This window comes from Bufo gargarizans, chromosome 3 (genome assembly GCF_014858855.1).
Source record: "Bufo gargarizans isolate SCDJY-AF-19 chromosome 3, ASM1485885v1, whole genome shotgun sequence".
Classification (NCBI taxonomy): Eukaryota; Metazoa; Chordata; class Amphibia; order Anura; family Bufonidae; genus Bufo; species Bufo gargarizans.
The window spans coordinates 572,948,616-572,975,216 of record NC_058082.1 but is presented as its reverse complement, the minus strand read 5'-3'; the positions used below and the strand labels follow the sequence as shown (position 1 = coordinate 572,975,216).

The 26,601-nt window shown below is 44.5% G+C and overlaps 1 protein-coding gene across 2 annotated transcripts in view; it reads left to right on the top strand.

The window, feature by feature from the left end:
• The first annotated feature begins 231 nt into the window (after nt 1–231).
• C3H21orf91 (chromosome 3 C21orf91 homolog) overlaps nt 232–26,601 on the top strand; it is a 41,380-nt gene continuing 15,010 nt past the window's right edge. Inside the window, exons 1-2 of one of the 2 annotated variants that reach the window (XM_044284315.1) lie at nt 232–336; nt 15,364–15,497. In XM_044284315.1, coding sequence (XP_044140250.1) covers nt 15,371–15,497 — 127 coding nt within the window. In that variant the 5' untranslated portion in view covers nt 232–336; nt 15,364–15,370. Of the gene's footprint in view, nt 337–532; nt 802–15,363; nt 15,498–26,601 lie in introns of those variants that run through there. The other variant, XM_044284314.1, reaches the window with a different exon arrangement.

Sequence of the window (26,601 nt, the reverse complement as noted above, 5' to 3'; positions counted from 1 at the left end):
TTCTTGTATATTACTACTGTTCTGCAAAAGACAAGCCAGGGCGGACGGTCGGGTGGCTCTAGAAAAAAAAAAGAAGAAAAAAGCAGAAGGGCGGGCGCAGGACTCAACATAAATGCGTTTGGAAAGGGGAGGGGCCGTGACGCAATTCTACTACGACCGCAGCTACCAATCAGCTTCTGGAGGCGTGGCCACGTGGGATCCCTGTTTTCATTGTCTCTTTCCGTTCTGCTTCACGACGTCTCATTCTATGACGTAAAGAACAGCGTGTACTTTCCTCGGGAATATACACAGGTGGACCGTACCACACACCGTGGACGATACGGAAAGCCAACCGAGGTAAACCACTCTCCCTGTTAAAGAACTACAGATTTATAGAAGCGAGATATATTTATTTCCTGTTGGACTACCTTGTATTTCTTTAAATAACGGGACATATCGCTCCCGACTCCCCTCTTTATAATGGTTTCGTCTTCTACAGGGCATGAGAGTTATGTGATGCTGTTGCTTTTTGAGCAGAACCATAATTGTTACAGAGTAGGGGGGGGAAGCTCGCGCGTGTTCTTACTTTTTTACTACAATTTCCATGCAGTTTTTGTTACTATTTATTAGTAATAGAAAGCCAGGAAATAACCGCTATTGCGACTTTGTTGCGGTTAGTTTAGAAGACCGTTTCCCCTCCTGATGTTGGTATGATCCAGTAGAGTGAGTGGGTGACTTGGTTGGGGATGTCCATGCTGCTTTAGTTCAGGGTAAGAAGGGGAGCTGGCATCTTCCTTGTTTCCTTCAAGAGTACAGCTTCAGGTAAGTACATGGCTTGTCAGTAAGTGCCCTTCCTGATGGCTGTCCACCTCTCTATGGGTTTCTTCTGTTATTATGTGTCTTATATGCAGAGCTTATGTTATTCGCTAGCTGTGCGGAGACCTCCATGCACCCTCTGGTGGGATTTCTAGGAGGACCTTATACTTGTGGTTATTATGTGATGTTGTTGTGTTTCTTATAGGATTGTTACATATATTGTCACCCTTCATAGGATTAGGAGCAAGTAAAAACAAGTTTCCTCTTCTCTACATTGTTTCTTTATCTGCTTTGTTGTGATGTGACTGTACTGACACCATGGGGGGGGTTAGAAGAAGCATTGCCCCGGGGGCTCTAAATCCCCTCTCCTGTAATTACAGTGCCTCATGGCTTGTCCTTCTGGCGTCCTGTCGGGTCCTATCTTAACGGGGTTGGTAAATGTTGCTTGAAATTTTCCTCCTTTTTATAGTTAACTCTTTTTATGGCGTGAGTTTACCAGACAAGAGTAAGCCTGTGTCTTTAAGACGTCTTAGAAGATGACCCGAAATTGTTCTTAGATTCACAAAGGACTTGATGAAAGCCCTGGCGAGGTTCTAGGACTTCCTGATTTTGTTTCAGCCGCACAATGGGTTGTGCTTGATGGTATTGTCAAGTACGAGGGGCTTTTTTCTCAAGGAAATTACATGTAGTAAATAATAATATCGACTTCTTAGTAAAAAACAATAGCAACCTGTAGGCACCAAGAGCTTTCTTGTAAGGTCAATAGTCCTCTGGGTCATAAATGTAGCTATAGAGTATTGTAGAGAGGGACAGTAGCCAAATTATCGGACAGTCAGGGAGTATTTCAAATGTATGGACTACAATGGCGATCCAATGTGATAAGCCTACACACAATGCTTCTTGTAGTCTGAGTTGTCTCCACTCGGTCTTCTGCTTTTGGTTAGGGATGAGCAAACTTGTGCTTTCAAGTTCGGCGCACAAGGTTCGGGTTCTCTAAGAATCCCGTTATGGATTCTGCTACCACGGACCATAACTTATGGTCCGTGGTAGAGGATTCCATAATGGAATTCATAGATAACCCGAACCTTGTGCGCCGAACATGAAAACACAAGTTCGCTCATCCCTACTTCTGGTCTTGTCGCTAACCTAAAGTGGTAGATTACCGGCTGCTGGTTTAAAGGAATTTCACAGAAGTCTGGAACCTGACAAATATCTGTAAAAAAAAAAACATTGGAATGCATTGTGTAGTCGACTACGTAATCGTAATTACAAGAGCGTTTTTGTCATGCATCTAAAGCGGTTTAAAAAAAAAAAAGCCTTAGGCCTCGTTCAGTTTTTGTAAGGCTACTTTGAGATCTGGCAGAAGATCTCAAAACCGAGCCAAAATGGTTCTGTTTTGGGCCAATGCATTCTGAATGGAGTATGCTTCGTTCAGGATGCCATTTTGTGACCGGACACAAAACCGCTGCAAGCTTCGGTTTTGTGTCCGGTCATCGACACTGAACAAACCGGGTCCGTCACTAAAAACAATGTAAGTCAATGGTGACCCGTTTTTTCAGTATCTTAAAAAAAACGGATCCATCACCAATTGACTTTCAGTGTATTTAGTGATGGATCTGGTTTGTACCGTTTCGATTTAACACAACCGCATCCTAAGGGAACGGGTGCATCCTGATGTGTAACTCAAAACTGAACCTTTTTGGTTCAGTTTTGACATCCTCGGCCAGATATCAAAACCGCAGAGGTGAAAGGTAGCCTAAGACAAAACCAGGAGCGGGTCCAGGACCCAGAAGAGGCACACAGATTTCTGTAGCTTCCACTCTTGGTTTTGGCTTACAGGTACTGACTGTGTGAAAGAGGCCTTATGGGTCATCGATGATCAGTGATCTAAAATGCACACGGACGAGACGTGGTCCCAGGAGCTCGGGTGGTGCAGAGGCTGGAATGGGACCTGGCAGGAGAGCCACGTAAGCACCACGGGACGTGAGGATTCCTTTTTCCAACTCGCCGCAGGTGAAATCCGAGAGCAAGCAAATGATTTTGTGCAGATTTCCCTGTGGATTCTTGCGGAATTTCTGTGGAAATTTTCTGCAGAATTTCTGCTGCATGCGCAGGTCGCCTGAATAGCACTGGATATTGGTGTTCTATGGTATAACCCCGGGATTCGCGGCTTCCTTAACTATTTCCCCATAGGCTGCACACGTTCAGAAGACCCCCATTCTCCAGGTAGACCCCATCTGTGGGACTCCAACCTATCCTGTGGATTTGCTGGACCGATCTGTAAGACTATGCAGCAGCCACTAATCTATTCCATAACTAAACCTTGGAGGGCTCCAGGGTCCCCCATCGGTGGACTATGTAAACTGCTGCATCCATAGAGTGCAAAATGGTGGAGGTGACGTCGCTTCCCACGTGACCGCTTTCTGTGCTGTCCCTGGACTGATCCTCTTCTGCGCTTGTGCTGAACATGTTCATTTACTGTTCTGTGCAGAAGAGACTCGGTCCAGGGACAGCACAAAAAGTGTGAAATGCGTCACCGCCACCATCATGCGCCCAGTGGATGTAGCAGTTTACATGGTCCATAGATGGCGGCTTTAGCTGTTTGGCGTGGGTTACATATGATACAGATGTATAGGACTCCAATCATGGGGTCTACTGCTAAATACTGTTTACAAATTACCAACCCCTTTAAGATGCAGCCACATTTATAAGTGTTCTGTGTTTTATAAAGCCGCCATAGATGACATTATATACACCCGAGCAGAGTTATTGCGGTGACACATGTGACGGATCATCCAGTGTGACTTATGCCGCTGATTCCTGTTTAATTGGGCTCGTCAGGACTCTGCGCAGCTCCGGTCGTCTTGTTCCATCATGTCCTATCTGAGTCAAAGGCAAAGGCATGTGCCCTGAGTGTTCAGAACAATGTGTGATCAGCACACATGTTATTGTTGTGGAACTACTACTCCCAGCAGGCTGTGGCAGCATGAGATTTCCAGGTTGTATTGGGTGCTGTAGTTACACAATCACCTGAGACTGGTCACGGGACTACTCCATGCCCCACGCTGACCTGTAAAACACTGGACTATTCTGCCTTCACCCACTATAAAAGCTAGTGACCACCACCCCCACCATCCGCCAGGTCACGGTTCATTTCTGCAGACTTGTTGGAGGCGGTTTCAGCACGGCTAGCATGTTCCGCTTCATTATTTCTCCAATGAGCTGTTTGAACTTGCAAATTATACCCCACTGCTTTGATCCCAGGCCTGATCTTGACATGAGCAGGTGGTAATCTGGGCCCCCAGCCAGGGATTCACATTTACAGAGCAGATGGCCCCGCTTCAAGGTTTAGCCCGTCCTTCTTCTTATTTTACAATATATCTGTTTCTGGGAAAGCTGAGTGATCAGTACGACAGACATTACATCTTTTAGAAGACTCTGGGGGTCATTTACTAATGCCACATTCGACATGAAGGAGTGTTAAGGGCAGAACGAGGGCGTGGCGGGAGGCCGGGACCTGGATTTTACGCCGAAAAAAGGCGTAAAAGTTTCTGGAAAGCATTCCGTAGGATGGCATAGATTTTTCCAGAGGCGCAGGAACTACCAAAGATGCGTCTCATTTTTTATGAGGCGCAAACCCATCTTAAATTGGGCACATCTTCCAGCAGCAACGCTGACGTAAAAGATACTTTAAAAAAAATAACGGTCTTAATAAGTGATCCCCTCTTCATGCATTGATAGATCTTAAAGGGGTTATCCAAAGTCTAAAACATGCCCCTTATATAGATTATACTTGCCCTGCTCCTGGACACCCGTGTCGCTCCTGATACCCGCACGCCACTGCTTCTCCTCTCTAGCGTCACCCACCATGCTGTGGAGACTCGTCCTTATCGCAGCCTGCTATGGGGACTGGATATTGCGGATGTGCTAGCGGCCATCTAGCAACCCATGTCCTCAGCTCTATACACACAATCCCGGTGACAGGTTCCCTTTAATCCTATTTTATTTCATGTTTGTGTGTGTCGTTAAAAGATATAGAGAGTATCCACTATAACAGTGACATCTACAGTACCCCACCCCTTTAACAGTGAACTCCACAGTGCCCCACCACTTTAAAATGGAACCTTCACAGCAGCCCACCCCTTTAAGGGTCCATTCACACGTCCGTTTTTTCTTTCCTGATCTGTTCCGTTTTTTGCGGAACAGATCTGGACCCATTCATTTTCAATGGGTCCTGAATAAAATCGGACAGCACAGTGTGTGCTGTCCGTTTCCGTTGTTCCGTTCCGCATGTCCGAAAAAATATAAAACATGTCCTATTCTTTTCCGCAAAAATCGGATCCTGGTACAATACAAAGTCAATGGATCCGCAAAAAAAGGAAGACATTTGTATGTCATTACGTATGTCATCCGTTTTATGCGGATTCCGTTCCTGGAAATTAAATCCTGCAAACAGAAACTTTTTTTTTTTTTTTCAATTTTTTTTCAAAGAAATCCAAACAACTTTATTTGCTTATTGAAATTTATACATGTTTCCGTTTTTTGCGGATCCGCAAAAACGGATGACATACGGAAACATTTTCAGGAACAACGGATCCGCAAAAAACGGACTGAAATTCGGGATATAGAAAAATACTGACGTGTGAATGTAGCCTAATTCAGTGAGTTTCACAGCACCGCACTCCCTTGACAGTGACCTCCACAGCAGTTGCCCATTTGGTAGTGGCCCCTGCCCCCTTAACAGTGACCTCCACAGCGCCCTGCTCCTTTAATGCTAGGGCTACACAATGACATGTGTCATGCAACATTTTGTCTCAGAAATGTTTATAATGATAGTCTATGGTGTCGCACTGCGACATGTAACATGCTGCAACACGACAGTTGCAAAAAATCCATGTCGCAGTGCAACACCATAGACTATCATTATAAAAATTGTTGCGCGACATTGGTATCAATGTCGCGTGATGCATGTAGCGGTATAGTTGTGCCGTATGTGTTGTGCGACTTATTGTCATGTGACACATGTCGTCGTGTAGCACTAGCCTAAAGCTTACCTACAGCAGTGAAGAAAAAATGGCTGGGTTGTTATGAAAACCTGGAGTAAAACTGTGTACAGAGGTCGCAATAACTCCTGTAAAGGCGTCATAGACGCCTGTTCAGGCCATTTTACACATGCGGGCTGCCATCTTAACTCACAGGTCCGGCCCTGTGCCTGCTCCGCGATCTGGTCTGAAACAAATGCGGTCAGCGGGAGCAGGCAGTTCCGAGAACAGCCGCCAGGGGCCTTCATCGGGCTGTTCTCGGAACTGCCTGCTCCCGCTGAGCGCATTTGTCTAGGGGACCGTCTTCACTACGGCGCTCAGCAGTAAGGAAATGTGGCTGAGCGCTTCAGACTCCTGCTTATAGAAGTCAGCGAGGGTCCCAGCACTGGACACGCCAACAGGAGACCTCAATAACGACAGACCCGTCACCTGTAGACCTCTACCTATGTCGCCGGTCAGCTTTCTTATGAATCCATCAAGGATAATTCATTGCAGCATGTTCCATCAGACGCTGAACTAGACATATTGTTTGCTATAAGGATTTCTTCTGTAATGTGGCGGCACATGGTGCTACAAGGACTGCATGTGGCCATTACAGCCTCCAGGACATACAGCGCCTCTGCCAAGCACATGAAGTCTTCGCTGTAAAACTGTATAATCCAATAACCACAGCGGTGGTGGCATTTTTGTGGCATGAGATAGGACAACCTGGTCATGGAAGACAAACTCCCCTTTATAGCAAGATCGAGCAGAACACAAAATGACAGCCTCTAGATCAGGGATGAGCAACCTCTGGCACTCCAGCTGTCCTGAAACTACAACTCCCAGTATCCTCCTTTCACTTCTTTGGGAGTTACAAGAACAGCTGAGCAAGTGTGCATGCTGGGAGTTGTAGTTTCACAGCAGCGCTGGAGTGCCAAAGGTTGCTGCACTCTAGATCTACAGGTGAGCCTGGTGGTTATTAGTATTGAGCGAACTTGTGTTTTAAGTTCGGCGTCTAAAGTTCGGGTTATCGAAGAATCACGTTATGGATTCTACATTCCGTTATGGTCCGTGGTAGCGGAATCCATAACGCGATTCTTCGATAACCCGAACTTTATATGCTGAACTTAAAACACAAGTTCGCTCAACACTAGTGGTGATCACTGTGTGATGTCATCATCCAGATCCACAACATGTGACTGTGGCGGTGCGAGGGTCTTTCGCTTGTGCCCTTGGCACCAGCATGCACCACCATCCATTGTGCCTGTGTCCTGCTCCGCCAGTGCCTCAGGTCTCTTCAGAGTCTACCAACAGCCCCGGTGGCACCCACATACCCACCTGAGAGCTCATCTACAAGGATGTAACTTTGGTGGGCAGCAATGGCCACATGATGGATGGCATACCCCAGTGACCAGCGGCACAGAAACAGCAGCAAAAATTAAAGGGATTGTCCCAAGATCAACACTCATTACCTATCCGTACTTAACCCAGAGAAAACTAGAACATGGTAACCAAGGTGGGACCCCCAGCAATCATGTACTTAAAGGGGACATGTATGTTTTAGTAACTACTTGCATTTCCCATGCAATAACAATTCTGGGGAGTCAATTCTTGTGCCTCTGTATTGTACCATTCCTCTATTATTCCTACTAGAACTTATGAACTAATTGCTAGTAGTCTGCAATAAAGGTCCAGCTGGATGTTACCAGTTGACAGCACTGATTGAATAATGTCAGGCTGTGCAGGGACATCCCCATCTGGACCTTCACTGCAAACTGCCAGCAAGTCATTCTTAACTAATAACAGGAATAACAGAGGGATTGTGCAACATAAGGTCATAAGAGTAGATGCTCCAGGATTGTTATTACATGGGGGGTGCAAGTAGTTACCAAAACAGACAAATCAGGAGAGGTGAGGGGTCCTCTTTAACGACAGGTGATAAATATAAACCTCATAAAATCACTGCAACAGTGACCTCAGTGGTGCCGACCCCCTCAGAGCCACAGTGACCTCCGTGGTGCCGTTCTAGAGTGCTAGTAATGGTTTCCCTGCATAAATAGTAACCCCTTAATGTTATGTAGGCCTTCGTATTAACTATTTGAATTTCTGTAACTTTCGTACTCCTCAAAAATGGTAAGAGGAGTATTTTTACTCTTCCAGAAAACATGTAGCGCGACCTCTAACTGCGTGTATGTGGAGACTAAGGGCCTGCGAGCTTCTATTGGCTGAAAAGGGACATGTGACTGTGTGTATGGCAGTTGGGATATGAAGAGAAAGGCTTGTAGTGGCTAATGTAGGTCATTTTTGGGGAATATCTCAGGAACGGTACTTTCTAGAGAGCTGAGACCCCCACAAAATTTCTTTTCAGGTAGCAAGTGATGTGTATACCAAGTTTCGTTGAAATCGATGGTTGCGTTTTTGAGTGATCAGGGAATATATATATATATATATATATATATATATATATATATATCCATAAAAAGATTCAGGCAGCACTCCCTTTAGTGCAGAAATAATGCAGGTGCCCGCGGTGGTCCCTCGATATGGGACAAATTCAGTAGAGAAGGAAAGTCCGCAGCACTCCTTTAAGTAAAAAAGTGAATTTTATTCACACATGTCAGACAACGTTTCGGTCCTCTCACAGGACCATTTTCAAGTCAAGTGAACAAAAAAGTGCATAGTGCAAAAATAAATACAGCTCTACAGCATGACACCATCCATTATCAGCCAATAGAGTACTAGTGCACTCCCATTCATGGGTGGACTACAATTCATATAATTAACTCCATATATTGCCGTGCATATCAACTTCAGTAGCAGTACATCAGTGTTACATTCAATAGTAATTCATCATAATATGTGTACATAAAGTGTATATAATAAAGTGAACCGTGCAGTTTTTAAAAAAATTCTTGACTGTATTACCTTGCCTTAAGCCTGCTGGAGAGCCGAGAGAGTTTGTGGAGAAGGTTTGTGGAGAAGGCGTCTCTACATGTGTCTGAACACGCCACTCATCCGCGTCCTCTACTCCTTACTGCGCATGTACTCAGCCCTGTTCCGTTCACGCAGCTTCTAATGCTCCTACGTCACCTCTATGGTGGAAACCAACGCGATGACGTACGGTCGATCACGTCCAGGCGCCGCACACAGACGAGTCTGCGTCAGCGTATGGACAGATCGTTCACGCCCCATCACGAGTACCTATCCACCATCTTTTTTTAGGTAATATTTTCGGGCAAAAGTATCATGCCTCCATAACTCACATATTTATCTCGTCTCCATCTATATACGGCCCGGCACTGGCAAAAAAAGTCAGCTTCCATTTATATCATCAGGCAAATCATTGTAGTTTTCCATTTAAATTCACTGCATATAGAGAGCAGACAACATCAGGGTATAGGCTATGTAAGCTGGGTATCTAGCTAACCATTCCTCCTGTCACCCTAAATTCTACATTTAACCCTTTGGGTTTTAGGGTATCGAGCCGAAAAATCCACCTAAGTTCAGTTTTTTTTAATTTACTTAATCGATCACCTCCTCTTTCCAATGGTTTAACATGATCTATAATCATAAATTTCAAGTCACTTTCTTTATGATTTTTTTCGGCAAAATGCTTTGATACGGGCAGATCTCTTCTTTTATTCCTAATAGACTGCCTATGGTTATTTAACCTGGTCTTTAGATCGCAAGTGGTTTCACCAACATATAATTTTTTACAAGGGCACCATAGTACATATATCACCCATATATATGTACTATGGTGCCCTTGTAAAAAATTATATGTTGGTGAAACCACTTGCGATCTAAAGACCAGGTTAAATAACCATAGGCAGTCTATTAGGAATAAAAGAAGAGATCTGCCCGTATCAAAGCATTTTGCCGAAAAAAATCATAAAGAAAGTGACTTGAAATTTATGATTATAGATCATGTTAAACCATTGGAAAGAGGAGGTGATCGATTAAGTAAATTAAAAAAAACTGAACTTAGGTGGATTTTTCGGCTCGATACCCTAAAACCCAAAGGGTTAAATGTAGAATTTAGGGTGACAGGAGGAATGGTTAGCTAGATACCCAGCTTACATAGCCTATACCCTGATGTTGTCTGCTCTCTATATGCAGTGAATTTAAATGGAAAACTACAATGATTTGCCTGATGATATAAATGGAAGCTGACTTTTTTTGCCAGTGCCGGGCCGTATATAGATGGAGACGAGATAAATATGTGAGTTATGGAGGCATGATACTTTTGCCCGAAAATATTACCTAAAAAAAGATGGTGGATAGGTACTCGTGATGGGGCGTGAACGATCTGTCCATACGCTGACGCAGACTCGTCTGTGTGCGGCGCCTGGACGTGATCGACCGTACGTCATCGCGTTGGTTTCCACCATAGAGGTGACGTAGGAGCATTAGAAGCTGCGTGAACGGAACAGGGCTGAGTACATGCGCAGTAAGGAGTAGAGGACGCGGATGAGTGGCGTGTTCAGACACATGTAGAGACGCCTTCTCCACAAACCTTCTCCACAAACTCTCTCGGCTCTCCAGCAGGCTTAAGGCAAGGTAATACAGTCAAGAATTTTTTTAAAAACTGCACGGTTCACTTTATTATATACACTTTATGTACACATATTATGATGAATTACTATTGAATGTAACACTGATGTACTGCTACTGAAGTTGATATGCACGGCAATATATGGAGTTAATTATATGAATTGTAGTCCACCCATGAATGGGAGTGCACTAGTACTCTATTGGCTGATAATGGATGGTGTCATGCTGTAGAGCTGTATTTATTTTTGCACTATGCACTTTTTTGTTCACTTGACTTGAAAATGGTCCTGTGAGAGGACCGAAACGTTGTCTGACATGTGTGAATAAAATTCACTTTTTTACTTAAAGGAGTGCTGCGGACTTTCCTTCTCTCTCTATATATATATATATATATATATATATATATATATATATATATATATATATATATATATATATATATATATATATATATATATATATATATATATATATAGCGCTATGGAATGAATGGCGCTATAATAATAATAATTATTAATAATAATAATAATAAAATATATATATTACACACACACACACACACACTAATTGAGGTGTAGGCCAGGCGCGAGGCATGTGGTCTCTTGTGAGGCACCATATTTTGGAATTGTGCCTACATGAAAAAATTTGGAGGTATCGCATTGGGATTTGTGGGACCCTGGTATTAAAGGAGTTGTCCATAATTAGAAAAACATGGTTGCTTTCTTCCGAAAACGGCACCACTCCTGTCCGCAGGTTCTGTACGGTATTGCAACTCTGCCCCTTTGACTCCGTTGGAGTTGAGATGCGATACCAGACACAACCCACGGACAGAGGTGGAGCTGTTTTGGGATGAACACAGCCCTGATTTTCTAATTCAGGACAACCCCTTTAATCTTTGTGTTGTTGACGCCTTAGGACTCTGGGTATTTTTGCATGCTGTGGTATATACATCGCCAAGGGCCACGCAGCAGTCTTAGAAACCCGATACACGGCAAGAGCTTTGTACTTATGGCCTTGAGGTATTCATGATTAGGTTTCAGTTCTCAGGTTATATGTGACCATGTGCCGTATTGAAAGAGGTTTTCACACCCAACGTGTCAAACAACTGTGGTCTGTGTCCAAAAAAAAAAGCTACTGATCGGATACGCTGAGGTCTTGTTTGGTGCTGCAAACAGACAGCAGATAAAGCAGCCAACAGCGGAAACATGCATTACTCTGAACTGTACTGCATGCGCCCCCTGCAATGTAGATATTGGGGTTTTATTGTATTTTTTCCAACTTCTCGTCCAGCAATTAAGAGATACAAAATTATAATGGGTCAATCAATGAGACATCACTTAGTCCAGCAATAGAAATAACCCTTATGAGAAATTTATATATATTTTAATAATAATGTTACATGAATGACGTACACGAACTCGACTATTTAGGTAGAACCACCAGAAACTAGGTTAGCTGATATTGGGTGGGGAATCTCTCCCTGAGCTACACCTCAGCCCAGGGACAGCCCCTAATGGTGGGGACTCCCTGTCCTCGAGCCTTGGCTAACGCCTCCTACTGTGCCCTCGATTAGTGACAGCGGATATGGTGCTGGCCTTGTGGTAGACTACCGGATAAACAGACAGACAAACAAACAAAAAAGATGCCCTTTGTGGAATATTACCACCTCCGGACCCGCTCCGATCTCCAGAATGGGGGCCCCGGAGGTAAAGGGAGAGCAGCCACGCTCCATTCACGATGGAGATGCGAAGATAGCCGAGCATGCTCACTTAGCTATTTATAGTGGAGAATGGAGGGTGACTGCGCATGCGTGGATCCTCCTCTTTGGAGCACAGGGTTCTGGAGATAGGTGCCAGTCCCACCTTTGGACCCGCTCCTATCTGACATGGTGGCATATGCTATACAAGGCTGTACATACCCAAGTGGTTTTGGTATGAAACTAGTTACCCTTTCTTCAGGGTCAGGCTGGGGCTACACAGCGTTCTTGGCTACAACATCTGTCACGCACCCAATGATGGGGTTGTGGCAAAGCTGATTTTTTTTATTATATATATATATATATACATATATATATTTTTTGTGATTCTGTGGTCACACAGCCAATTGCAAGTCACAGTGCACCGCACTATAGGAAAACGCACCAGCCTATGTGCGCTCCCACAGTCCTGGCCACCAGAGAAGCCGCAGCTTTTTCCTATAGTATGCAAGCACGACCACCACTGATGGATTGCAGGGTGGTCGTAACCGTGGAAACCAGCAGTGTATAATGTGATGGAGAAATCAATTCAGCCAGCAAAGGAGGCAATATGGATAATAACCATGCATTAGTAAGTGCCTTGTATTAACTTTCTCTGCATATAAATGCTACTTGCTGAAGTGAGACTACCCCTTTAATTCTGCACCCATTCGGATGAATCCTTATTGTACCTCACTTTGCCTCCAGTTTCGTACAGAGACGAATGGAGCTTAGGGTACAGTTCACATATGCGGCAGCGGATCTGGCAAGTTTTTGTGGCAGAGAGTAGCTTGTCGGATTCTACACTTCACTGCCGGACCCCCGTTCACTGCAACAGGGTCCTGCCAGTCATCCGGCTGCTTTCCAGCATAAGTGCTGGGTTTTGGCCAGTCAAAACCCCTTGCGAGACCAAAGTTCACTGACCATCCACGGAACAGAGTGAGGGTGCAGTCTGGCTGCACCGCTACACAGCGATCATTGGGTGCGTGAGATGTTGTAGCCAAGAACGCTGTGTAGCCCCAGCCTGACCCTGAAGAAGGGTAACTAGTTTCATCCCCAAACCACTTGGGCATGTACAGCCTTGTATAGCATATGCCACCCATGTCAGATAGGTGCCAGTCCCACCTCAGGACCCGCTCCTATCTCCAGAATGCGGCACCCCAAAGAGAAGGAGAGCATCCAGGCATGCGCAGTCACCCTCCATTCTCCACTATGGAAAATAGCTAAGTGAGCATGCTCGGCTATCTTCGCATCTCCATCGTGAATGGAGCGTGGCTGCTCTCCCTTTACCTCCGGGGCCCCCATTCTGGAGATCGGAGCGGGTCCGGAGGTGGTAATATTCCACTACTTTCAGCCTCTGCATTGCAAAGGTTGACCGCTGAGGGTAAAGCCTGCAGCATAAACTAATATGCTGTGGATTGAAAACCTGCAGCGCTGTACGGTGACGCTGTGTTTTGTTGTCCGTCCCAGAATTTCCTCACAGAATTTGGATGCAGTTTCTGAAATCTCATCCACTTTGCTGGCGCTGTGACTGCTGTGGTTTTTCCGTACTCCATTCTGCTGCAGAGGATCCACAGTACGTGTGGCTGTCAAGTGGTATCACAGTGACACATTGGTGCACACAATTCCTAAATTTGGTCCCCGTGTCAGGACTGCCGCTGCGGGGGACGGATGGTTTATTTGCTTGCAGATTAGGATTCAGCCATGAAGGGTAATGTGAGCATCAATGCAAATCAATGGTTTCCCAGCCTTGTGTCCGCTGCCGGCTAACCATATCGGCACACATCTCTCCTGTTCAATGTATCGCCCAGACCATAGAGACCTCAGACTACCAGATATCATTGTAGCAAAGTGCCTGCTGTGTATACCCTGCAGGGTGTATCCGAAAGGAGCAGAAGTCTGTTTACAGGGATTCAAAGGGTTATCCCATCTTGGATATTGGGGGCATAGCATTAGGCTATGCCCCCAGTGTCTGATAGGTGCGGGCACCACCACTGGGACCCGCACTTATTTTTAGAACAGAGCCCGCAAAGTGCTGGAGGGTGTACCGTGCGTGCGGCTGCGCTCCATTCCTATGGGACTGCCGAAAATAGCCGTGCATTGGCTTGGCTATTTCCTGTAATCCCCATAGAAATAAATGTAGCGGTGGCCGCGCTTGAACGGTGCACTTTCCATTCATCTCAATTGGACTGCCAACAATAGCAGAGTGCGCCACTCGGCTATTTTTGCCAGACCCGTAGAAATGAATGGAGGGCGGCCGTGGCTGCTAGCACTATGCCGACCCCTCCCCCAACTTGTATCACCCAGCTGGACCTTCATTGCAAACTGCAAGTAAGGGCTCATGCACACGGCTGTAACCATATTGCGGTCTGCAGACAGTGGGGCATCCATATGCGGGCACCGGCCGTGTGCATACCATATCACGGATGCGAATCTATTCACTTGAATGGGTCCACAATCCGCAAGGAGCGGTGCGGAACAGAGGCACGGAATCCCGCGGATGCGCTACATAGCATTTCTGTGGGGTTTCTCTCCATGCCTCCGCACCGCAGAAAAATAGAACATGTTCTATTTTTTTTTTTTTTTAGGTACGGACGGTTCACGGACCCACGCAAGTTGAATGGGTCTTCATCCGTCTGCGGAAACCGCACGGATGTTACCTGTGCACTGGGGACCACAAATTTCGGTTCTCAATGCACGGAACGGCCGTGTGCATGAGGCCTTATTCATTTATCACTTCTTGGAGGATTTGTTATTACATGGGGAATACAAGTAGTTACTAAATCAGACATGTCAGGAGCGGTGACGGGTTCTCTTTAAGGCTAGGGCTACACGACGACATGTGTTGCGCAACGTTTTGTCGCACCAATGTCGCAGGACAATTTTTATAATGATAGTCTATGGTGTCGCACTGCGTCATGCGACATGCTGCGACACAACAGTGGCAAAAAAATTAATCCATTAAGATGGATTTTTGTGCGGCACCATAGACTATCATTGGTGTGACATCAATGTTGCGCGACACATGTTGCAGTGTAGTTGTGCCCTCTGTGTCGCGCGACTTATTGTCGTCGTGTAGCCCTAGCCTAAGGCGTATAAAAAGAAGAAAAAAGTTGATTTAAAATGCAAATGCCGCTGAGCGTAAGATCTCCTTAAAATCTAAAACTATTTTTTGAATTTTTTTATATTATTCTGCATAACCTGGTAAAGTCCGCCATTGTTTTCTGTCTATTAATAACGTCTTTCTGGTCTCAGGGGCACCATGACTGAAGAGGAGCAGTTTGTGAACATTGACTTGAATGACGACAATATATGCAGCATCTGCAAGCTGGGCACTGACATCGAGACCCTGTCGTTCTGCCACATCTGCTTCGAGCTGAGCATCGAGGGTAAGACTGACTTGTCTGATTTAGTTTGCATAATGTAACGTGATCTGGATGAGCTGCCGAGAGGTACGATGCGTTCCAGAGGGCATCGCTTTTTAGAGGGAGGGGAACAGATGTTGATTGTTGCTGATTATGTCGTTATTATGGTTGTGTATATATATTTTTGAAAGAGCACCAAATAAAAGGTTCTAAATGATCCAACGGTAAAACTATTTGTGCTTTATATAGAAAAAATGATCTTTTTTTTTTTTTTATATTATTTTTGTTCATTACATGAATGAGACCGCCGAGGTTTCCGTTGATTTTTGGATGTATTAATAAGGACACCTTATTGCTATGCCATAAATCACAGCTTTCATTCTATTCTTTTTATGCCCTTTTGGATTTAAAAAGTATTTTTGTCATAGATACATAGATGATCTCTCCTTAGGATAGGCCTCCAGTGTACAACTGTTCCATCCAACCCTTGGGACACCGTCTGATCAGCTCATACCAAGCATAGCCACATGTGCCAACAAGCCACAGTGCCCGGGTGAATGGTAATGAAGAGGCCGGGCGCTCCGGAAAGGATGTTGCCCCCTTTGTTCTGTTTATCGTGGATGCTTACCAACGACCATACGCTATTAGGCTGGCCATACACATCCTACAGGGGTCAGCAAGCATATGTAATCAATAGGATGAGAACAAAAGGCTTGCACATGTTGAAATCGCACTGCCTGATCCTTCTTTTCCACGACATCTGCCACGAGGTTAGATTCGTACAAATTAGACGGTTGGCCGGTATTGTAGAAATAGTCAGGTCGACCCAAGGTTCATCTAATGTGTGTGATCAGCTATACTTTGCTATTCACAATATTGGCTGACAAAGAGGAGGTTTGTCATCAGTTTGCAAAAGTGTGCAAGCCGCTCATCAGTCGGAGTCTGTCTTATAATACGTGACAATACTTTTCTAACAAAGCTAGAACCAACCCTGTACCTCGCATGGATCCAGATGCGTTCCACGTGTATTCCTCTGTTAGGTTTATATCAAGCTGACCACTCAAGGGGAGTGTCCTTACTGCTGCAACACTCTCCCTATTGCAGCTCACAGGGTGTCTTTTCCGTTGCAGCTCTCTCCATATGAGAGCTCGGGCTCGGGGGGTGTCCTTTCTGCTACAGCTCACTCCCTGAAGCTGTCACAGTTATTAACAGTAGATGTAACTGAGCATGTGCGACCACCTCAGTAGGTGGATGTGCACATTACTGTACAGATTAAACACTGAAGAATTTGAGCGCCCAGGTGTCTGGCAGTGGCCTTTTTCCTCTCTTGCCATTAACGCACACACTCATGCTCTGCCAAACCAAGAATGCAGGTGTATGGTGGAATCTGATGGAAGAGCTGTTGGTCTTTCCAAAAATCTGCAATTCTTCTGTCTCTGGAGTCGTCAACAAGCCTCTCATTGGGAGAACCAAGAATCTGGTGATAAGTCCATATACATAAAATAAATGCCCGCAAAATTGCCAGTTTTGACCAACAGTTCAAAAATTCCAGTCATTTGCGATGGCCAGCTGCCGACTGTCGCACGAGCCTCTCCTTTTAAGTCCTTTCTTTATGGTCCCTCCCTTTACATGGATCGATGCACAGACAATTATCAGGAATGAACTGGAACATTCCCGATAATTGCCTGAATGTAAGCGGAGGTTACATGCAGCAATCATTTCCTCTGTATGGGAAAGGGCAATCACTACTGCGCTCACTTGTCCCCATACAGATTCATTGTTTCTGGGCAGCGGATTGCGTTGCCCATTTATCGGGTGATTAGTGGCACCTTTACACAGGGGGATTATCGGGAACTAACGTAAATTAGTGGCACCATTTGTTCCCCTTATCAATTAAAATATCACCTGCTTGTCCCCTTCTCAAGCCCCCTTTTTTAGCCAGGTCAGACTGTTACTGTTACTATATGTTGTTACCATATCAGCAATGTCTCATTTCATATTAATTCATACAACATAGCAGGGCGGTAGTAATTACTAACAGTACTATGTCTATATGTGAATGGCATTTTTAAAGGTATATTGCCCTACCTTATCTGTCTAAAATTCAGAGACTGTTTCTTTCCTCTAGTTCTACACGTCTTGGGGCCACATTTACTTTCTGAGCTGTGAATTCCTTGGTAGAAAACCTGTTGTCAGGGCACTGAAGGGCACCGATAACCAGTTCAAATAAGGCAATCTAAGTAAATGTACGGGACGATGAGATTTCTGTCAATATTGTGTGTGTAGCCTTTGAAAGCTTTCCCTAGACCATGGATAACCCAACTGAACTTTGTTGTTTATAAAGGCTATGGAAGTGTCCCTCCCAGTAATAAATGCTGGATGTGAGGTCAGTGTGCCCACTAGCGTTCTCTTTCTCTTTTCTCTCTTTCTCCTTTTCTTTCTTTTTTTTCTTCTCTTTTTTTTTTTCTCTCTTCTTTCGACAGACTCTGATGCTCAGGACTGTGTGATATTTCCAACTCTGGGACCAGCTTTCTGTGGGTGCTCTCCTTTCTATTTACCCTCACACACAACCTGCTTGACTCGGCCTCCTCCCTTTTCAGATTGCTGTGTGTCCACTATTCATCTTCCTTTCACTCTCATACTGGCAGCCTGTGTGAATAATATATATAAATATTTTTATTTTTTTCTCTCCCTGTAGACCTGGATGCTTTCCTCCCTCTCCACACTTTGATCTTCCATGTGCAACCTCACCCCCTTCCCCACTGATATCTCCAAGGGTCTATTTAGATGTCTATCCGATCAGCCCTACCAGGCAGTATGTCTAGTTTAATAGGGTTGATCCTGGTGACAGAGCCGCTTTAAATATAGATAGTGACATGGAAAATGTTAAACATAAAAAAAACGTGATTTAATACAATAGGTTGTTTCTTGATTACACTTTCCCTTTAATTTTAGAGAACAAACAATTAAAAAATTCAATGAAAAGGTATCCATATGGCTTTTGAAGGGGCTTCCAGGAAAAAATCATTGATGACCTAGCTATAAATTAAACCATTTGTGTATATTCGCACACCAGAAATTGTTATGGCTAAAAAAATCATCTGAATGGGGTTGTATCTGCAGCATTGGCTGGATTTCCACAAGCCCCATATGCACAGAACACCTATGCCACCCAAAAATACTAATGTGAACGTAAAACCCAAGTTTATTCCTCTTTGACTGATCTGTGAATATTTGATCTAGGTGTGTTAATATTTTATAGTTGTGACATTTGTCATAGTCTTTGTACTGTAACAATGCAGCTTTGGATTTTATTCGGGCTCCGTTTTCAGCCTCCATAGCAGATCCCATTATATGTGAGGGAAGAATAGCTCTGCATACAGTGCTGTTTATCTCGCCAAGTCTACATTGGCAGTACCCGATGGACCCAGTTGTAGGCTCCGTGAGGTCCGTCAGACGCTATTTGTATCTGTCGGATCAGGGGAAGGTACCTTCAACAGAGCCCTAAGAATTTATTCGAACTTAATTTTTGTCACAAACCATAGTATTCAACCAGTTGTTACAAAACTATATTTCCCAATGTTCCAGAGTGAACCAGTTGTGATCATCACCAGGTCAGAACTGAGACATCTCCCAAGTACTGACCACATTTAGTAGTCTACGCAGAATAATCTTGTTATTTGGCCAGACGTAATTAGTCTAGTTGTTTACTATATAGCTTGTTAATGGAGGTGGTCCTCTGCAAAATGATAAACTGAGTCCTGTAAAGTAAATAATGTAATGTGTCCGACCACCTTGAAGGGAACCAGTCACATTGAACATGGTGCTTGAGCTGCAGGCAGCTTGTTATAGAGCAGGAGGAGCTGAGCAGATTGATGTAGAGTTTTATGGGAAAGAGATTCAGTAAAACTTGTATTACATTCACCTAAATTCCTGCTCATTCTTGGCCTTGAAGTCCAGGAGGCGGTCCTATCAGTGATTGACAGCTCTCTCTGTATACACAGTCATAGAGGGAAGGCCGTCAATCACTGATAGGACCGCCTCCTGGACTTCAATGCCCAGGATGAGCAGGAATTTAAATGAATGAAATACATGTTTATACTGAATTCTTTCTCACAAAACTATCTATCAATCTGCTCCGCTCCTCCTGCTCTATAAAGTGCTGCCTGTAGCAGCTTACATTGCATTTTTAAGTTCCCTTTAAGCCTCATGCACACGTCCGTGGAACGCGGAGCGTGAGATACCGGCCTGTATTCCTGCTGTGTGCAGGAGCGCACAAGCGTTGTTGGTAGCTATGACGCCGTGTGCTTTGTGCTACTGTACAGTACAGCAGCGGTGGCACGAAGCGCATGACGTCATAGCAACCAGTGACTCCGTTGATAGAAGCCTCTGACCAATATCTCCGTTGATAGAAGCCTCTAGAAATATCCTTTTGTATTTCAATTTCTCATCGGTATATAGACGTTCTTTTGCCATCTGTGAATGAGGACACTCTTGTTTCCGTTCATCGGCTGTAATCCTGTCCATAGCTGGGAAGTACATAGAGTTGTATCCAGTCTAGACAATGCTACGTGAGATATCCAGCCTGGACTGCAGACTGATACATTGCAGCAAACTGCCAGATATGTGCAGCTACTGGTGATGTACTTCGCTCACAGCAGAATTGTCTCAACAGGATTCAACTATTCCCACTTCTCCTCTGAGAGCCGGGCTAGCTGTATACAGGTTTGCAGCGTTCTCATTCACAAAAGTGTTATAGTATTAAAGGGGGTTTCTGGAATTATTTAACTATCAGACTCTGATCTGTAGGGGCCCAACACCGGGGACCCCCGCCCATCAGCAGTTTAAGAAGGCACCGGCACTATGAGCAGCTGACAGGCCTAGGCTGAGTGACAAGTTCATCAGTCACTGTCCCATTAAAGTGAATGGGGCTGAGCTGCGATACCAAGAACAGCCACTGTACAATATACGGCGCTGTGCTCGGTAGAGCTGAGAGAAGGCCGCAGTGCTACTGCGAGCGTCGAACAGCAGATTGGCGGCGTCCCGGCTGTCAGACCCCTGCCGATCAGATACTATATCTCTGAAAAAAAATTAAATTAACTACTCCCGTTAGTAGCAAGAATGACATAAAATTCACCATTCACTTCCCAGGTAGTACTTTTTTGTATCCTTTCTTTAGTATAATTCAGTAAGTGGTTAGGCTACTTTCACACCAGCAGTAAAGCTATCCCAGGCTGTTCCTTTGGAGTTCACCGTATCCTAGTCGCATAGTCGTGCACTGATTATAATGGGATCCAGCTGGTTTCTGGCAGGAGCACCAAGTTTCAGCCTGATGTAAACCAGTGCATTCACCCGTTTTTGTCTGGCCAACACCAAGCATTCAGGCTGGATCCCGGCAGTGCACGCTAGTATCTGGCTAGGCTGGATTCGGTGAACTCCGGTAGGCTGTACCTCTGCCGGGTAGCTTTACTGCAGGTGTGAAATTAGCCTTAGTATATTCACAGTTAGGACTCATTCCCATGACCATATGTATTTTGCGGTCCGCAAAACACGGATCCACAAAAATTACGGATGACGTCCGTGTGACATCTGTATTGTACCGTTTTTTGCGGATCCATTTGTAACCATGCCTATCCTTGTCCACAAAACGTGCAAGAATAGGACATGTTCTATCTTTTTTGCGGAACAGCCATGCGGACACACGGAAATGGAATGCACACAGTCAATTCCATTATTTTTTTTATTTTTTTCAGACCCATTGAAGTGAATGGTTCCACATACAGGCCGCAAAAAAAAAACGGAACGGACACAGAAGCAAAATACCTTTGTGTGCATGAGCCCTTACATGTATAGATGATGTAGGCCTTGCATATTGTTGTCGGTAGAGCGTGAGGACCATAGGTGCGGTATTCAGCGTTCATGCATCTCCTTGCCATTTACCAGACCCTCGGCTTGGGAATATTGGGTTCACGCCCTATTACATTCAGGCCTCGTGACATCTCCTGTTTTGTACCATGTAATAGGCAGAAAGGGACCTTGTAATGTGGAATGTCACCCTCCTGCCGCATGATCTCCGAATCTGTGTAATCAAGTTGTATAATGGGGAATTAGCAGAGAGAGGGAGTTTTCTCTGAGCAGACCTAATGAGCTGCGAGAGGTTCGCCCTGTGGAAATGAGAGCGCCTTTATCTGGTGACTGTACGGCAGCCTTGTCTTTCTGTTTCGGAGATAACATTTCACATAGCACATTAACCGCTCTAATGTTTCCACACTCGGGTCTTTTGGTTTCACTTGGCAGATGTTTGTTGTGCTTTTTTTCTCATTTTGTGGGGGTATTTTTTCCGTAAGAGCCGTTTGCCTTCACCATTCAGTGTTCTTTATACTTTTAATTCAAATCCTTTTAACAGATAGCAGCCACTTTGTTCCTAGAATTAAAGGGGATTTTTCAGGAACTTTGCATATTAAAGGGGTTTTCCAGGATTATGCCCATTTTTATTAGCCCCAGTGGTTTCAGTTTTTTTAACCATGCTTGCTGCTCCGGCACCCGACTCCATCCAGTGATCTTCTGGTCCCCGGCTTGTTTATGACGGGATCATGTGCAGCAGTGCAGCCAGCGACTGGCCTCAGTGGTAATGTGTCCACAACCAGCACGCGACCCAGCAGTGATATGCTGCTAGGAAACATGTCACCGCTGAGGTCTGTTATTGGCTGCAGTGGCGCATGTGACCCTATCCATAGGGGGTATAAATACAACCCTGCAGATTAGTATGGGGAACTTTGCGGCACATCTGGTGGCAGTATGAGGACTATATATTCATGATCCACCAACTTTCTCAGTCTCTTTGGTTGCAAATCTGAACAATTTTGGGAATGTGAGATGTTTTACAAGGCATTTATAAATTTTAGGTCTCTGCAAGCTCTGGCTGCATGTTACAGACACATTGTGCAACGCTCCAGTGCGTTCTTTGGTTTAGGACTCCATGGAGAGTGTTCATCGTTGGCTTTCCTATGTGTGATGAACATGTCAAATTATGGTCTGGGACTTTGAGACCTTGATTGTACTAATCAGTTATGGATCAGGATCAGAATTGACACCTTTCCCCCATAGTGTGCCCAAATTAATGTCATCTTCCTCGTCTGCCGGGGCAGGTTGACATGAGCACAAAGGGGTTCAGGCTTGAGGAGCTAAGCCTCTACATCCTTCCTTGGGACTATAGATGAGGGAAGTTTTATTTTATTGCATCTTAAGGGTTTTATGTTTTACTATTTGGCAGCTCCGCTCTGCACAGATGCCGGCTCCTCACCTGAGTGCTCATGCATCCCCCGATGATGACAGCGCTCGGGCTGCTCATTTACAGCAAGTGACAAGAGACTCATCAAGACATGCACTCGATTTTAAGTGAAGCAACTGAAACCTTCATTGTGTATTCCATGTTCCTTTGTTGCCTATTCTGAAAATTCCAGGAATAGCAGCAAAACTAGACAAACACAGTGGACGATCCATCGATAGCATTTGCAACATTGCATTCCTTTTATAGAGATCATATTAATGTTTAATTTGGAACTAGTTAAAGGCTATGTACACCGTTGGCGGCAAATTTGTTTTTATGATCGCATTTTACTCATTTGGGGCTAAAAAATGTTTTTCCTCAATTGGTCTTTATCCAAAATATTGAGCCTTTCTGTTAGAAAGGGTTAACAGTTTTTCTAGTTGTGTGCATTCTCACTTTGGGTCATCTAATAACACTTATCTGTAAACTACTAAGAGGTCATAAACACTTATTTATGCCACATTCTTATCAGTAAGATAAGGATTGAGCTTTGACGAAGTTGAGAGAAAATTCAGATCTTCCTAGTAGAGCGTCTCAGCTCTGTACGGAGAAAAGGACTCCAAGTTTTTAATAGCGACCAATTGGAAAAAATATTTTTACCTAATAATGAGTACAATGCACAGTGTACATAGCCTTTACATTTCATTTAATAAACCAAGGCAAGCAATTCACAGCCACATAGCTCACATTCACTAGTGTGCATTTTAAACAGTGGGCCCTGCAGTGATGATAAATTGAGCCCTTTGGCCTATACTCCAGGACCTCATGGTTAGGAGACCCCCATACCATTTTCATTTCTGTAGTTCATCTTCCTTATTTGCGATCATTGTAGCACCTATGGAGACCACATGACTGTGCAGGTTCTCACCACACATTAAATTGTGTTGGCAAGATCAACCTCTCCAGGGACCCTTAAGCAGCCACATGGTCTGCTTCTACATATGACGTTGTCTCCTTGTGTAGGACTTAAACTCTTGTATGCCTTTTAGTCGCTCTTCACCTAACATTTATACATTTGGCAAAAGCTTCCAGAGCATACACTGAAAATAACCATAGATCACCATTCGCCTGAAGAATATACTTTTGTCCTCCATATTGGTCAGCCATCGAGGGGAAAAAAAAAAAAGATACCACATGTTAGTTTTTAATACTGTGTCCAATCTGTGATTATATCTGGAGGAAACCAGGCACTGCTCATCACCTGCACAATACAATCCCTACAGTGAAGCGTGGTGGGGGTGTTTTTCAGCGGCTGGGACAAGGAGACTGGCCAGGGCTTGGGGAAAGCTGAATCAAGCAAAGTACAGAAATTTTTTTTTTTATGAAAACCTGGCCCAGAGTGCTCTGGACCTCATTCCCGATCCAACCTGACAGAGCCTGAGAGGATTTGCAGAGAAGAATGGCAGAAAATTCCCAAATCCACATTTGCAAACCTTGTGGCATCATCCCCAAGAAGACTGGAGGCTGTAATCCCTATCAAACGGGATTCAACTAAGTCCTGAATAAAGGCTCTGAATACCTATGTCAATTCAAGATTTTATTTAAATTTTTTTTTTCCTTTTCAGTAAATTTAAACAAAGATGTCATACATTCTGTTTTCCCTTATTATGGGGTATTGAGTGAAGAATGATGGGGGAAAACGGAATGTTTTTATTTTATTACAAGGCCGCAACATGACAACACATTAAAAAAGTGAAAGGGTCTGAAGACTTTCCATATGAATTGTAGGCCACTACGTGGCTTACCCAGTGGTACATGTTGTATTTCCAACTTGTACTTCTGATGTATAGCTCTGACATAATGTATTTAGAGACCCTGCAAAAATAAACTGAAAGAGGGGGGTTACCACAGGTAAGAAGTCACTCTCCTTCTTGAGAGGGCCAAGCAAGATGACTGTGCAGGAACCTGGTCCTTGTCAATTAAGGAAGGGGCTGGCAGAGGAACCAGGAGAAGCCGGGTTGCACAGGGTGGCTTGGGTCTACCCCCAATAATGAAGCAAGGAATCGCATTCAGCTAGGCCTACAAGGCTTTATGCCTGGTTTATCAGTAGTTTTCCTGGTGATGGACACCCTAGGTATATAGGCATTTATCTGTATTCAGAAGTCTTTACCTCTTACATTTCTGACCCATTGTTTCAGCCAACCAGTCAGATACACAGACATATAATACAGAATAGCCCATCTTGGGGCTCTGGTGTTTTGTTCAGTTTATGGTCCCTTTCATGTCTTTTTAGGGAATGTTTAGCTGAATGTGGAGATCTCCATTTGGGTCCCATTTTAGCCAAGGCAAACCGTTGTGTTGGAGTACCTATTGGCCCTGAAGGACCTAAAGTTCGGTCACTCATTATGAAATTTATTTTTGACTGTCTTCTTTTTTTTTTTTTTTTCTCTGATACTCAGTACTCCTGATACTCTGTTCCTAAGTAGATTAAAGCCATGAGTGCTGGGTAGCTGTGGGTCCCTACGTGTGGTTTTAAGGGTGCTGGCAGCTGCAGAGCCTCTGCTGAATAAATGTCACTTGACAGAGCGGAAAGACTAAACTCGCTGTTAACAGCTTACCATGTGAAATGCACAAACATAATAGAGGTTAAGCAAGCAGCCGACCGCTTGCTGATTCCTACTTGTTAAAGTGACATTTGTCGGTGTAAATGATGAAGAAGCCTTCACGCTCAAAAGCTCCCCCTCTGAGACCTCTGTTGTCAGTGTGTGCGCCATGGAGTATGTGATGTTTTGTGCTGATTTCTGCACAAAAGGACCATTTGGGCAAACAAAAAGCGGAGTCTGCTTGTGTTTTACCCTAATTTCTTCTCTAATACTAGATTTCCAGGCAGTGAAAGAGATGGTCCTGCCAGGTCTTACTTCTAGGAGCAGATCCCTGAAGACAGCGAGATGGCCATTATTCAAAATTTTGGACCGCGGACAAGTGTGGCAGTTTCTAGGATGAGCGACTCCTTTGCTGAGTATTTCTGCTCCGATGCAGGAACAGTGGACTGGCAGGACCAAATGAGCTGATTTGTGTTTATGTCTTTAGTAAAAATGTTATCATCTTTTTATTTAGGATTGATGCTGTTTAACTGTGTGGTTGTATATAGTTTGTTGAATTGATCTAGAAATTTGTTTATTAAAGTTTTTATGAAAACATAAATTGAGTCTTGTGGCTTCTATTGATCTATCTACGCTGTAGTAGCGACAAGTACTTGTGTCACTTCTCCACCCCTGGGAGATTGTGTCAGGCCTCTCTTCTGCACATTACTCCTACACAGAATCTCCCCAAACTGGAGGAGCGACAAGTACTTGTGTCGCTCCGCCAGCGCTGGGAGATTAGGTCAGGCCTCTATACTTCACACTTTTTCTTGGCAACATATTCTCCCCACCCTGGCGGAGCGACAAATACTTCTGTTGCTCTGCCAGTGTCGGGAAATTTTCAATGTTCCAAAAGAAGCCTTTTTGGATCCACTTGTTTAAAAAAAACTTTTGAAACTTTGAACTTGCCACAAGATGCAGTCCACCTGTCTTCTGGGCTCAAACAACTGGTCAGGTCACAGGGAGCAACAATGTCAAATAGTGATGCACCGGACTCATTTGTGACGTCTACGCCGCCCCCTCCTGCAGACGTCGCAAATTATCCTCCAAAGCGGCAACTCTATTTGTGAATCCCATCAAGGACTCGTAAACGAGCCTTTTGAGATCCTCGTAGTCCGCCTAACTGCTCCTACAGGACCTCTGGCGACGCATGAGGGCCTCAAAAAGTGGGGCTAATGTCGCCATCATTGGATCGCTAGGGGGCACAAGTAGGGGA